Below are 15,534 nucleotides of genomic sequence, written 5' to 3'. Positions count from 1 at the left end.
TTACTAGTGTGCTCTACCTCAGATTCGGCCTGCGCTGAGACACCGGACATCCCCGCCTCCGTAGAGCGCGAGCAATCTCTCCTCCCCTTGGCATTGATGTACCTGGTAGGGTTCATCTTGTGAACCACCTCCTGAGCCGGCCCAGCCTCCGCTGGAGCATGGGACTCTCGGGCTCTCCCTCTAGTGCTAGGAGAAAACGGTACAGGGTTAGACACAGGTATCACACTAGAGTAAGGTATCTCCCCATCCGACCCCTTATCGCTCAACTCCCAATCCCGCAAGTCCTTGGAGTACTTAGGGTATTTGCTTAATTTATCCCCGCTAGGTCCCGATGGCAACACTCGTGACGGGGCAGGGGCAGTGGCCGGGGCGGTGGAACTATGGGTTGGGGCAGGGGCAACGTTCATGTCATTGTCCAGAAAGCGGGTGATACCGCTCCCCTCTTGATGGACCTTGGCTCTTCAGGTTGGCCATTGCAGCGGCCATGGATATTCTCAGTGAGGAGAACAGCGATTCCGGGCCTCGTTTTCCGGTGGAACCAGAAATGACATCATCAGCTGTGCCCTTAGAATCTCCCTCCGCTCCGTGGTCACGCACCGGAAGTGCGTCAAGGACCGGCATGGGCGTTGGCGGAGCATCTGGTTCACGGACGGACAAGTAGGCCTCAAGCCTCTCCTTCTTGTCCTCCTGGGTTGCTGCTTTCGCCTGGCGGGCGTAAGGGGGTGGTGGTGTCTCCTTATCGCTCCACTGCAGTTTGTGGATCTCGGGGTCCTTCGAAGTCGTCTCGGCCACCGTTTCTGCCGCACTGGGAGTCACCACGGCTGTGGGACTTTAATGGGCCTCCAGCCGCACCAGCGCTCGCCGTCGGAAGGTTTCCGGGCTCGTCTGCTCCTTCTTGGTACCGCTGGGGTGGTTCGCCGGTAAGTGCATCGCCACCGATGTCACACCAACCTCTTCCTCCGAAGATATCAGGATCGGTTCCTCCGCTAGGGAGTCACCAGGTTCTACTGCGATACAACCAGTGGGTATTGGTACAAAGCAGTCTCGCTCCGGTACCTCCACTGCGGTCGCGCTCTTCTCCGTTGACAGCTCGCTTGGTTCTGCAGCTGGCTGGGCCTTGGTTCCTCCCGCTTGGTTGCAACGGGGAACCAGGGCAGTCTTGTCTTTACCTTCCGCCACCTCCGTTAATGTTCCCGGAGAGGCACCCCGCGGCGTCTCGATCAACGGCCACGGCTCGTTCGGCCACAGGTAAAACGTGCCACACTGAGGGCATCGTACGGTGCTTGGTACCGCGCCCTGTATCCCACAGTGAACACACAAACACCAGAGGTATTCGTGCTCAGCTACCTCCACTACCAGCAAGCCTCCTGGTAGTTGGTATATAGTAGTACTCATCTCGGACATGGTTAGCTCAGTGGTGGAACAGTTCAGTGTTTCAGCTCCTTGCTCCTCGAATGCCAGACAGAAGTGAAGCTCTTCGCTCTCTCTTCCTGTCCCTCCCTTTGCTGAGGATGCTCCTGATTGGCTATCCTGTGCTCCCTCCCTCTGGTGGAACCCAGAGGCGGGGCTCTCCTTCTTTCAGTGTGACGTGACCTGGTTTGTTGACCAGTCCCAGCACAGGTGGGTGGGCTTTCGGCTTTTGCGCTGCTCCGCTCCTTTTGCAGGGGATCTGGGTTTGGCGCCAAACCCCTGCATATTTCCAGTCACATTTCTCATACAATTCTGGTGCACGACCCACGTGCGCGCTCCAGGATTGGCGGGAACCGCCATTTTAGCTCGGCTGCTATCTGCTAAGCCGCTGAGGGCGCCTTGGTCACCATTTTGGAGGGTTCTTTGCTCCGCGGAGCACATGTAGAGACGGCCACCATTTTCGATGCGCCCACCACATGTAATTGTGTACTCTCCTCAATGTCTAAGGTGTATGTTACTCCTAGACACTGACTAATCTCCTCGGCACTCTCTACTTCTTTCTGCATGACTCTGGTACCCACTAATATGAGGTGGCATACCCCAGGCTTAGCAGAACTCCTTCTGTGTGTGTACTGTGCTCGATGTTCTTTCCGGCCAGTGCTCTGTGGTGCGTTCGGTGGTGCTAGCTTGAGTACCGGGCATCTCCCTAGGTACGGGTGTCCCTCTATTGGCCACTCAAAGTGCGGGCACTGGGCCATGGTCCCTGGACTAGTTAGCAGGCTGACCCCCCCAGTTGCCTCACACTACCTGCCTCAAGGGACTAGGACAGCGATAGCTATGCACCCCCTCTACGCCATCCGCTTAGGGCGCCCAGGGCGCACTATGCAGAAGCGGCGATCCACGCTCCCCTGACTACCCCCAGTGTGCAATTGCGCCCTACGTTCCTCAGCACTGGACCGGAGAGTGCACATCACTCTTTCTGTTCTGCCTCGCGATAAGCCTGACCTGTTTATCTCAGCATCGCCTCCAAATGTAACCCTTCTTCCCCCCCTAGACTCATCTGACATGTCTAGGGTGTGTGAGGGCGGATTACATGTACTTAGTTGTGCGTATCTGTGTGAAACAGGAGGGCCTGAGTCTCCCGTGGTGGTGTGGGGGATCACAGGAACAGGCTTCTGGGGTAATAGCCTCCATGCTTTCAGTGGTGCAGCGCCTCCATCCTCTATACCTTCCCAGGGTATGGGGTAGGACCTGTATAGAAGATTGAACCCTGGTCCCAGGGTGAATGCTCCAGAATCACACAACAGTCTTTGATAAAGTTGGTAATGTCTCTCTTTATTGATCTCCGCAGCACCCGGCAGAAGTGACGACAAGCAGCTACAACAACAACAGCAATGTCCCGCTTATTACTCGACTATCCACTCTGTACAGGTCTTTCCTCCTCTCCTTCCCTCCAAGTGTACCCACCGTCAGGATGGACTGGCTGGGGCGTCAATACCCCACGGCCCACCTCAAGGGTATCCTCTGGGTGGGGATGAATTCTCCCCATCACCCCAGCATCGGGGTGAGGGGCATTGGTCCACCTGAACTATTGTGCTATCAGCTCTACTCAACTCTCTCTGGCATGCTCCAAGCTCAGACTCTGCTTCAGCACTCTCCTGACTCTGCTTCCGCACTTCAGCACTCCAACATTCCCGCACTCCAGCACTAACTTACTAAACTCAGACTCACAGGAGCAGCCCACTAAATAGAGACAGCCCCGCCCATCATGATGTCAGCAGGCCCCTCCCCTGTGTCTCTGCCTGCACACAGAGTCAGGGGGCCTACCTCCATTAATCAAACCAGGGCTTGAAGCAGGGGAAACCCATGATCACTACTGGTGCCTGCATTTAACAGGACTTACCACAGTAGGAAGGAGATGGGTATAGCCTGTGCTGTTTACAGGGGGCTGCATGCCGGGGGGTCAGGAGCTGCTATTAATGGCTATCAGCTCCGGAGACCACCGGCATCAATCCGAGGCAGGAAAGGGGCCTGATTTTTTCTAAGTCCCGACACGTCGCAGCTCATCGAGGTCAACTCCCCACCAATTTACCAAAATTTTGTGGTGTATTGGATTTGGGGAGAAGAACGCCTTTTAGGGCTGCGATAGGCCGCGACAGCCGACTCGCGGGTCTCTGAATCACGCAAGTTTATCATCCCTCTGAAAATGGTCGATAAGCAGCTGATCGCCGCTCAGTTGGCGAATGTCGGATGGTGATAAAATTTTGCGTCGATACAGGCCGTTATCGAGCACTTATAGAGGCTATCTGAATACGAGTAGCCATTTTGGTCAATAAGGGCCTTATCGAGGCTTTTTGAATAAGACCCTCAATGTGTTACTTCCTGGTAAAACATTTTATAAATAAATAAATAACGTACAAGGGATAAATACTGTAGATAAAATGGATAAATAGTTCTAAAAAGCAATGTAAAGTATACAGTATACTCAGAGACCCACAGCCAGAGTCCAAGGAGGTGATAAAAGTTCCTCCACAAATTCCAAATTAAAAGGAAATAGTCCTCCCGCGCGTGGTTTAGGTGATCACCCCCCGTACATATAAGGGAGAGAAGAAAAAAACAAACCACAAAAATCAGTGGTAAGAAATGGATGTATGCAGACAAATCCCATATAATATTAAAAGTAGCTATAAATTAAACACTCACAGGAGCTAAGTCCCACCTGAAAGGATATTCCTCCACTCTGACCCTGCGGGTGTTTCTCAAGTGGAAAGGAGAAGGATATAGTGTATTACCATTTATTAGCAGCAGATATAGTACAAATAGAACGGCCCGCTCACAAACAGCCAAAACACAGTGGCTTGTGGATTAGTTTTCCAGTTCGGACTTTACACGTCTCTCCCTTGTCCGTGGGGTATCAGCGTGACGTCTGTCCCAGTTCCCGATTACTAATTCCTTTCTGCATCATGCGGGTTCTCCCTTAACTTGGGCACAGCCCTGGTTGCTCCTCCCAAAACTTGTCCTTCCCTTGGGACTCGGTTTGGTGCTTGCACGCAAGGGGCTGGTGGCTTCTGTTGCTGGTTAGGGTTGTCTAGGTGGAAAGCTTACTCCTTCAACTACGGTGGCCTGTAGTGTCCACAATTCATCAAATGCGTTTCGCCTTAAGCTTCATCACTGAGGAATGGGAAGTGGGATTTAGCTCATGTGTGTTTGTTTTATAGCTACTTTTAATATTATATGGGATTTGTCTGCATACATCCATTTCTTACCACTGTTTTTTGTGGTTTGTTTTTTTCTTCTCTCCCTTACTGCACCGACACACTTTATTCGAGCAAATACCCAGTATGTACCTGGCAGATACCTGGAATGCGCCGCTCCTCACCTCTGACAAGCCCCGTTGCGTTTGCCTTCCCAGCCTGGGTTCATGCCTGGCTGACGGGCGGCTGATCTGTTAAATGATAATGATTAGGATTTAATAGGCTGCAATGCTTCGCGTGTCTACCAGATGGCATAAATTCATGAATTGTAATGCAGTATACATATATATACTGTGCAGTATTGCAGCCAGCGGGAATAAAATGCTTCAATCCCTGCCTTGAAAATACCTCAATGCACTCGGGCAGAAAACAGTCACAAACCTCAATACACCCGAGTATACCTGAATTCGTGGGACTAGCCGAGCTCGAATAAAGTGTGTCGCCAGTGTATATGTACTGGGGATATTACTACAGCTATTGCTCCATATAACCTCTCCCTATAACTCCTCAAGTTACCCCATATAACCTCTCCCTATAACTCCTCCTATTACCCCATATAACCACACCCTATAACTCATCCGATTGCTCCATAAAACCGCTCCCTATAACTCCTCATATTACCCCATATAACCTCTCCCTATAACTCCTCCTATTGCCCTATATAACATTCCCTCTAGCTCCTACTTTGGCTCTATATAATAATTCTCTGTTACGCTTCCAACTTCTCTGTAACCCCACCTCATAAATACTCCCATTGCTGCATATATAACGGCTCTCTATAACTCCTCATATTGAGCCATATATCGGCTCTATATAACGCCTCATATTAGATTGTAAGCTCCTCGGGGCAGGGACTCCTCTTCCTTAATGTTACTTTTATGTCTAAAGCACTTCTCCCCATGACCTGTTATTTATATTATCTGTTATTTATTTGATTACCACGTGTATTACTGCTGTGAAGCGCTATGTACATTAATGGCGCTATATAAATAAAGACATACAATACAATACAATATTGTGCCATATAACGTCTCTCTATAACTCCTCATGTTGTGCCATATAACGCTCTCTATAACTCCTCATATTGAGCCATATAACGCCTCTCTATAACTCCTCATATTGTGCCATATAACATAAGCTCATGTGTCCCCTTCTCACAGGCATGTCCTGGACCCAGCGGGAGGTGACGCTTCAGCCGGGACCCCTGTACCGCACTGTGGGCACCCACATCAGTATCTGGTGCCGGGTGAGTGGTTACCAGGGCCCCTCCCGGCAGGAATTCCTCTGGTCCGTATACCTTTGGTCCTCCCCCGAGAGTAAGAGTCCGATTGTGAGCACAGCGAGATCTGACTATACCTACGCTATCTTCTCCGATCGTGTGGACAGCGGTGACATCTACGTGGAGCGCCTGGCGGGCGACCACACTCTCCTACACATCCGTCAGCTGCAGGAGATGGACGCCGGGCAGTATGTGTGTTACACGCCCGGGACCGATACACCGTATTATGGGACTTACAGCGACAGGGTGAATCTGAACGGTAAGTAACCATGAGGCATAGGTCCTTTTCATGTAGTATCTTCATGTATTGGGGAGTTTGCACCACAGCAAGAAGCTGTCACTTTAATTTCTGAAATTCATGCACTGCACCCCGATGCATTCAGCACCTTCTGTGCAGCTTACCAAATAATACAAGGAATCTGCTGAGCAGAAAACCAGCGATCAGCCTCATCCTAGATCCAACAATGAAGATGACTTCATCTACAGAGGGCAGAGGAAGGGCAGTAAGGACTCTGATTGGTTAACATGATTCCTTCTCTGTCTGCAAGCTCTATCTTAATTTGACAATGACAATATAAAGGTGGATTTGTCCTGTGTTGACCTGACGCTGCTCCTCTTCCCCCCAGTGATCCCAGACACGCTGGAGGTCAGAATGTCTCCTCAAGCCCTGAGGAAGAGAAAAGGGGACCCCCTGCACCTGTTCTGCTATGTATCAACGGCTTCCTCCCAGCACACCCAACTCTCTGTCACGTTGCTCTTAACCTCTGAGAGTGAGACACAGATAATATCCCTGTCCCGGGATTTTGTGCTTCTCCCAGGTCCTTCTTACACTGAGCGCTTTTCCTCGGGGGGTGTATGGCTGGAGAAGCTCGGGAACAAAGTCTACCGTCTGTCCATCCAGGCTCTCCAGACATCAGACCAGGGTCAGATCTCCTGCCGGGCGTCTGAATGGATCCAGGATCCTGATGGGACATGGACGGACATCAAGCGGAAAGTGTCAGAGGAAACCAAACTTGTGGTATCAAGTGGCAAGTGTAAGTGTTGGGGAATATAAACTATACTTGTAAGAACAAAAGATTCATTACAGGTGCAGGAAAGGTGTAAACTCTGGAGGCTTTAAAAACAAACTAATCTGGCACCTAAAGGTACTTGTAGTTCTAGTAGCCTAATTGGTCCTAAAGAAATTTAGATTTTTGGGAGGGTACAACGTGGGACTACCCCTTTAAGAGTAATATAAAAACAGCTCCAGATGTATCTACATTTCCCGTTACACAGCCCTACAGGTGCCTTAGGAGCTGAGCTACGTGTGCAGAGGGTGGGAGGTGAGGCTGACAGGGGCAGGGCATGTCTATGTCTATGTCTATGTGATCACTGGCACGGGAGACCAGCACTTTTTACAGCTTATATACCTTCTGGGATCATTCACGCGGCAAAACAAGGTAGTGGAATAAAATGAGGTTTATTCAGGTGAAAACCGCGGACACACAATGAATACACAAAATACAAAAATAATACACACTTACTGGGGGTGCAACTAGCCTCAAATTGGTGAAGGGCGCCTGCTTCGGAAGGCTTACCCTGACCAGGACATCGACCCGGGATACGCGGTTCTCTTTTCGGGGAGACCGCATAACCGCGACCGCTCAGTTCTATTCTCAGAACTTGGTCCTCGCGTCTGACTTAGTCTCAGCTAGGTGGGCTTTTCCAGCTCCAAAACTGAAGCCGGTTGCTCTGCTATTCGCAACATTGAAAAGCCCGCAAGCGCCTCACCGACTCACAAGATGGTCTGGTTCTCTGATCGGCCAGTCCCCTTACATAGACCTAAGTGTTCTATGTATAGCATGGAGAAGGGGCTGGCAACCAATCAGAGACCGGATCGTAAATCAGCCAGCCAATCAGAATGGGGTCTCGTCTGGCTGCTGATGTCAGAGGAGGGGGGTTTCGAGCCAGCTCAGAAAGACGGACGAGCATAAAATACGAATTAGCCAATGGGAATTGTGCCTACGAGCAGCGGCGTCCCCCAGGCAACCCATTGCCACCTGCTGCGCAGGCTCCACCAGGTCTGGCACAGTTGTCTCTGTGTGCGTGTCTCTTTGTGTGTGTGTGTCTCTGTGTGCTTCTCTCTGTGCGTGTGTGTGTACCTGTGTGTGTCTCTGTGTGCGTCTCTGTGTGCGTGTCTGTGTGTGTGTGCGTCTATGTGTGTGTCTCTCTGTGCGTGTGTGTGTGTATTTGTGTGCGTGTGTGTCTCTGTGTGCTTCTCTCTGTGCGTGTGTGTGTACCTGTGTGTCTTTGTGTGTGTGTCTGTGTGTGTGTCTCTCTGTGCGTGTGTGTGTATCTGTGTGTGTTTGTGTGTGTGTGTGTGTCTTTCTCTGTGTGTGTCTCTGTGTCTGTGTGTGTCCCTATGCTGCTGCTCCTGTGCGCATGCTCACCGTGCGTACTGGGGGCCTCTGCACATGCTCAACATGCGCACCGGGGCCTCTGCGCATCTGCGGGACGCCTGTGCAGAATGCAGCCCTCCTCTCCGGTGCTTATGCTGTTCCAAGCTGGCAACACTGACGTCGCTGAGGAACTCGTCTGCCATCAGTGACGTCACTTCTGCCACCAAGAAGTCCATTTACTGCCAGGGAAATGATCTCGCGTGGAAGGTGCGCGCAATGAAGTTTCACTTCAAAAATATATCATCTTAAGCAGGATGTTCATCTTTATCAATGTGATCCTACCAAACCAGGATATCTGGTAGGGGTCCCAATCCGACAGATCTTTATAGACTTGTTTAAAAAGAGGGGCATAGCTAAATGTATACATTGTGTTGTAATCTTTTGTGAGATGAATACATAGGTATTTAATTTTTTTGAGGATCCCATTTGAAGTCAAAATCGGTCTGGATCAGTTTGACTGTGTGGCTGGGTAAATTTAAGTTTAGTGCTGCAGATTTTGTATTATTAATTTTATAGCCTGACAGCTTACCAAAGGAATCCAAATTTTCAAATACGCCAGGGAGTGAGATTACATTTTTTGTGAGGGACAGTATTATATTGATGGCAAATAGAGTTATCTTATATTCCTGATTTTTAACTTGAATTCCTGAGATATTGGGGATGTTTCTAATAAAGGCTTCCAATGGTTCAATAGATATTGCGAATAAGAGAGGGGATAGGCGACATCCCTGACGAGTTCCGTTATTTATGGGAAATGAGAAGGAGTAGGCTGCATTAGTTTTGACTGTGGCCGAAGGAGAGCTATATAGAATTTTGATACTATCTATACATTTTTCGCTGAATCCCTTGGTTTTTAGGGTGGTGAACAGGAACTGCCAGTTTAGGAGGTTAAAGCCTTTTCGGCATCTAGTGATAATAGGAAGGCCGGGTATTTGGATTGGGGACTATATGAGTAAGGTTGACCAGACGTCTGGTGTTATCCAGAGCCTGTCTCCCTTTTATAAATCCTACTTGGTCCAGATGAATCAATTTAGGCAACAGTGGATTAAGTCTATTTTCAATAATTTGGGCATTTAATTTAACATCGGTATTTAGTAGGGATATGAGTCTGTAATTGGAGCAATTTAGGTGGTCTTTACCTCTGGGAATAATCACTACAGTATTACCATCTGCAGCACTGTTTTAGGAGGGGCTTGCCCTGTTTGAAAGATGTTAAATAATTTGGTGAGCTGGGAGATAATGATCATTGCAAAGTTTTTATAATAGAGATTAGAAAATCCATCCTGACCAGGAGCCTTTCTCCCCTTTAAGGGATTTAATCTCATCAGATATCTCTAGTGGTGAAATTGGAGATTCTAGCGGTAAAATATCTTCACCTGAAAGTTTTGCAAGATAGCATTTGGATAAGAACGAATCAATGTCTGTTGATAATTGAAGTTCCGAGATCTCCCTTCGTCTCTCGGTAAGTTGTAAAGAGCTGTATAAAAATCTCTGAACTCGGAGCAGATACGTTCAGGACCATAGGTTATGCCCCCTTCTGCGTGCGAATACTGAGCGTTCTAGATAGGCATTGCTTTGCTTTTAGTTTATTTGCCAACATTTTGTTTGCTTTATCACTTTTATCATAAAACTGTTGTTTTGTCCAGCGAATGGCCTTCTCTGCTCTCGCGGCTAAGAATTGGTTTAATTCACCTCGTTTGTATAATTTGGCTATTAATCTGTTTTATTGGAGTGCTTTTATGAAGCTTTTCTAAGTGTTCTAGTTTGTTAGTTAGGGCATCAATTTAATTTTGTTTTCCTGTTTTCTTTTCCAGGAGGACAAAGCTTTAATTTCCGCTGATTACAGCTTTATGAGCTTCCCATACAGTGGAATGGGGAACGTCAGGAGTGGAGTTAATGTTGAAATATCGCATCAACTCCTCTAAGACTTCAGCCGTTGTATCATCGTTCAATAATAATAAATATTCATTTGGCGTCCATGGGCTGAATGTTTTCCCCTTATTAAAATGCCCCAGTGAGGAAATGATTGTGGAGTGACCAGTCCACGCCGAGGGCACAATATCTGCTCTAGTGATATTTCTACATAAGTGGTAATCTATCCGTCGTGGTGATGGGATATAAAAAGAGAAATCTTGTGTTAGCGGAGTAACGGACACCCCAGTGGCCCGACATGTGACCCATTGCCACGATGGCAATCCGGATGTTCTACGGTTTATGGACATTGATCAGGTTTCTCCCGGGTCAGGAGAGGTAATTGGGATCAGGTCTTCCTCCTCTGCAAGGAATCAGGCTGGATCTAGAAACTAGAGACACTGGCTCCTATAGGGTTAAACAAGGGCTTTGTTCTTTCGTCTTTCAATTATGGTCACTCGTCACTCCTGCATTTCAAGGATGTGTATAGCAGCACATTCCTACATATACATCAGCATAACGTGTGTCTGTGGTACCCAACTCCACCAGACTACTCTGAAGATGCACTAGGGGCACATTCTCCATAGCCCACACTATTTATTCTCAGGTACTGTCGCCATAACCAGAATTTAATGGGGCAGTGCACCGGCGCATATGTGCATTATTGATCTGGATTAGTACATCTGATGTTATTATGACTACTTAGCACACGTACCACATTGGTTGCTAAATGATCAATAGGATACGGGTAAAAAAAGTGTGTGTGTATGTATGTATGTACAGTATGTCTTTATTTACATAGCACCATCAATGTACATATCGCTTCACAGCAGTAACATACGTGACAATAATATAAATAATAAATAATATATATAACACATAAAGAGGAGAAGTGCTTCAGACATAAAAGTAACATTTAGGAAAAGGAGTCCCTGCCCCGAGGAGCTTACAATCTAATTTGTTGGTAGGAATAATGTACAGAGACAGTAGGAGGGCGTTCTGGTAATTATGTCTGCAGGGGGCCAAGGTTAATGTATGAGGTGTAAATTATCAGCCACAGAGCTACTCATAAGCTTCCTTAAGCACGTGTGTTTTTAGGTGGGTCTTAAAGGTGGATAGATGATGGGAAGGGCATTCCAGAGGTGTAGGGCAGTCAGTGAGAAAGGTTTAAGGTGGGAGAGGGCTTTAGATACAAAGGGGATAGAGAGAAGACATCCATTAGCAGAACGCAAGAGTTGGTATGATGTATAGCGAGAAATTAGGGCTGAGATGTAAGGAGGGGCAGAAGAGTGTAAAGCTTTAAAAGTGAGGAGAAGAATGGAGTGTGAGATGCTGGATTTGATAGGAAGCCAGGAGAGGGATTTCGGCAGGGGAGGCGCTGAGACAGATTTAGGAAAGAGTAGAGTGATTCTGGCAGCAGCGTTTAGGATAGATTGAAGGGGAGACAGGTGAGAGGCAGGAAGGCCAGACAGAAGGAGGTTACAGTAGTCAAGACAGGAGAGATGAGGGTGTGGCGACAGAGGGGTTAATCAGGCCATTAATAAAGTTATTCTAGCCGACTGATTAACCCCAACTCGCATTGGGAGTGAAGGGGTTAAAAATATATGCATTACCCTAATCTACCTGGTTAAGCACGCTCACGAATATGGTCCCGACAGGCGCATTACCCGGAACGACCACATGAGGTCGCACAACACTTGTGCTAAGTCAAATGTATAATATGCAAATTGTTGTATGTGAATATTGTACAATGCTGAAGGTTCAATGTCTAAGCCTGTACCCCCTCCCCATCCCCTATTCCTCCCCCCCTCGGGACCACCCCCACCACCCCCTTCCCCTCCACCCACCCCCTCCCCAGTCTCCCTGAGAAAGAAGGAGGTCCCGCTTACGCACCATCCCCTCAGCTCCCCTCCTCTCTCCCCCTATCCCTTTCTCTTCCAAGACCCATTCCCTCCCCCCCCCTAAAACCCCCCCTCCCTCACACCAACGGATCAGAGACCCCTCCCATATACCCCCCACCCCCCACTAGTCACTAAATACTTCAGGTATATATAACACCACTATACAATAGGCTCCACCGACAGAGAGCCCAAAACGAGGGCCCAGCCCTCCCCCCCCCCCCTCGCCCACCCCCCTCCCAAATACCCCCCCTCCCTACACCCCCCCATGCTCTCCCCTTGCTACCCTCTCCCCCCCCCTCCGTGGCCCCCCTCCCCCCTCCGCCCCCTAGGGCAACCACCCCCACAGAAACTTTTATCGTTCCAACACCCTCGCCCCCCTACCCAGTTCCCCCTCCCTTGCCCAATCCCGCCCACACACGGCCAGATAGAGCAAAACACCTAGTGGGCCTGCCACCCCACCGAATAGGTCAACCCGGAGTTACGGAAGCCGGATGAAGATGCAGAATTTTTTGGGTCTCCACCCGGCCCGCCTTCACTGGTGCGCGTTCTCGGACCCGCCCCCAAGGGTCTTACACCCCACAAACCGGCTCTTTTCCTAAGACCGGTCAAACACTTTCAGACCCCATTAGGGTCGATTTTCCTTCCTTTTCTCAGCCGCTGTCCCTGTCCCAGCGGCCCCCCTCTCGACCCCCATCCCCCTTGCCCATTTTGACTGCACCCCCTAACACTACTCCAGCGACAACACAAGCGATCTTAGTTGAGAGATAACTCCCACCAAAAAGCTCTAAAAATAGTCTCCCTAAATGTGAAGGGTCTCCACAATAATCGAAAGCGCCGCCTGGCCCTCCAGGAGATAAAGAAAACAGGAGGGGACGTTGTTTTCCTCCAGGAGACGCACTTCACGTCGCAAGAGCCGCCTAAAATATTCCAGCATGCATTCCCAATGAGTTATTTCTCATCTTTCAGCAGCAAGCGTAGAGGGGTTGCCATTCTGTTCCGGCAGAGCACCCCATTTAATTTAACAAAAATCCAGGCAGATCCAGAGGGGAGATTTATTGTAGTCTATGGCTCACTATCCGGCACGTCAATCGCCCTTATTAACCTATACGCCCCAAACGAAAACCAGACAGAATTTCTTAAAAAGGTTCTGGAAGAAATTGACCCACAATACCTATCCTCACTACTCATTGCAGGGGATTTAAATATGGCTCTCAACCCAAAGGAAGACAAATCGAGCCAACCAGGACGACAACACTCTACTCAGTCACAAAGACTGGGGAAAAAATTCAAGGACATTATCGGGGACTTTTCTCTGGTAGACATTTGGAGAACACAACATCAGGGACAAAGAGATTATACTTTTTACTCGGCGCCTCACCAGTCTTACTCCCGTATTGACTACTTTCTTGCTTCCAAGAACGTCCTCGAGGCCACCACTGACACAGATATCGGCCCAATTACATGGTCAGATCACGCTCCCATCACCATGACCCTATCCATCCCATTTGGGAAAACTATCTCATACTGCTGGAAGCTAAACGATTCCTTACTGAACCACTCCGGGACAGTGATGGAACTCAAAAAATCCCTTAAGGAATACTTCAGAATAAACAAAGGCTCCGTAGCCTCTCCAGCAAGCCTGTGGGAAGCCCATAAGGCGACAATTCGAGGAAATTTTATCTTGATTGCCTCCCACCGGAAGAAAACTAAACTCAAATTAACCAAAGAGCTCACAGCCAAAATAATCGACTTAGAGCAACAGCATAAAAATAACCCCTCCCGGAGAATCTATAAACAGTTGACAATTGCTCGAAATGATTTAAGGATCATCCAATTAGACAGTGTAGAAAAAGCTCTGAGATGGACGGGTCAGAGGTATTATGATAAAGGGAACAAGGCCGATAGACTTCTTGCCAGCAAGTTACGAGGAATACAGAAAAGATCGCAAATCACGGCGATCAGGAATAACTCTGGTGAACTCCAATACAGCGGAAAAAAAATAGCAGAGGAATTCACCAAATTCTACACTAAATTATATAACCTAAGAACCCACTCTGCTAACTCTAAAGAGACGGATACGACTTTAGCTGCCGGTTACCTAGCCGAATGCGACCTTCCTTCACTAACAGAGGAAGAAAATACTTACCTAAATGCGAAAATCACGCTAGACGAATTAGAAATGGCCGTTAGAGCCTCAAAAAATTCCAAGGCGCCGGGCCCCGATGGCTTCACAAATGCATACTACAAAAAATTCTTCCCCATTCTGTCCAAACATCTATTACGTTTGTTCAACTCATTCCTAGAAGGGAGCCCTATCCCGTCCACAATGTCGTCCGCAAATTTGGCAATAATACTCAAGGACGGGAAGGACCCCACCCAATGTGGCAGTTATAGACCAATTTCACTGTTGAACAACGACCTTAAACTATATAGTAAAATTTTGGTGAACAGACTTAATCCCATCCTCCCGAGATTAATACACAAGGACCAGGTCGGGTTTGTCCTGGGCCGTCAGGCCTCAGACAATACATGCAAAATAATAAACTTGGTAGATCATGCCCACCTTTCAGGCTCAAAGGCAATGTTATTAAGCCTCGACGCAGAGAATTCATTTGACAGGATTGATTGGTTATTTCTAAACCAGACACTGATTAAATTCGGCTTCAGAGACTCGTTCTTAAAGGGCGTTCATGCACTTTACCAGAATCCCTCAGCCTCGGTACGCCTCTCGGGCGGAGGCTCTGAACGATTCCAAATCCAGAACGGTACCCGTCAAGGATGCCCCCTATCTCCCCTTCTCTTCGCCCTCACGATTGAACCACTGGCGTCTAAAATAAGACGGAACCCGAACATCCAGGGAATCCCGATCGATAAATCACAATACAAAATTTCCCTATTCGCTGATGATATCATCCTTACTCTGACTAAGCCCCTAACTTCCCTCCCCAACCTTCAGAGGGAACTCGCGGAGTTTGGCAGAGTATCAGGATACAAGATAAACAGCGACAAATCAGAGGCCCTAAACCTTAGTCTCCCTGATCCCGAAGTCAATCTCCTCAAAACCAATTTTAGTTACAAATGGTGCCCTTCAAACATTAAATATCTGGGAGTTAATGTGTCAAGGCACTATCGGGATCTATACCTGGATAACTACACGCATATATGGGAAAAGATCAAAAAGGATCTAGATCAGTGGGAAGGTTACCAGATATCGTTGATCGGTTGAATGATTTCCACTAAGATGAATATACTCCCAAGAATGTTATACCTCTTTCAAACACTCCCGACCCACGTCCCGGGCGCTGATCTCAAAAACATGCAAAATAGAATATTTCACTTTA

The 15,534-nt window shown here is 48.3% G+C and overlaps 1 protein-coding gene across 3 annotated transcripts in view; it reads left to right on the top strand.

Annotated features, from left to right (window-relative positions):
• LOC142490542 (immunoglobulin superfamily member 3-like) overlaps nucleotides 1-10,540 on the top strand; it is a 29,185-nt gene extending 18,645 nt beyond the window's left edge. For 2 of the 3 annotated variants that reach the window (XM_075592953.1, XM_075592951.1), the window contains 3 exons: nucleotides 5,825-6,202; nucleotides 6,570-6,977; nucleotides 9,693-9,715. In XM_075592953.1, coding sequence (XP_075449068.1) covers nucleotides 5,825-6,202; nucleotides 6,570-6,977; nucleotides 9,693-9,700 — 794 coding nt within the window. In that variant the 3' untranslated portion in view covers nucleotides 9,701-9,715. Of the gene's footprint in view, nucleotides 1-5,824; nucleotides 6,203-6,569; nucleotides 6,978-9,692; nucleotides 9,716-10,195 lie in introns of those variants that run through there. The other variant, XM_075592952.1, reaches the window with a different exon arrangement.
• Nucleotides 10,541-15,534: the final 4,994 nt, after the last annotated feature.

The sequence above is a fragment of the Ascaphus truei genome, chromosome 3 (assembly GCF_040206685.1).
Source record: "Ascaphus truei isolate aAscTru1 chromosome 3, aAscTru1.hap1, whole genome shotgun sequence".
In the NCBI taxonomy this organism is placed as follows: domain Eukaryota; kingdom Metazoa; phylum Chordata; class Amphibia; order Anura; family Ascaphidae; genus Ascaphus; species Ascaphus truei.
The sequence above is the reverse complement of the archived record's forward strand: the minus strand, read 5'-3'. Positions and strand labels throughout refer to the sequence as shown.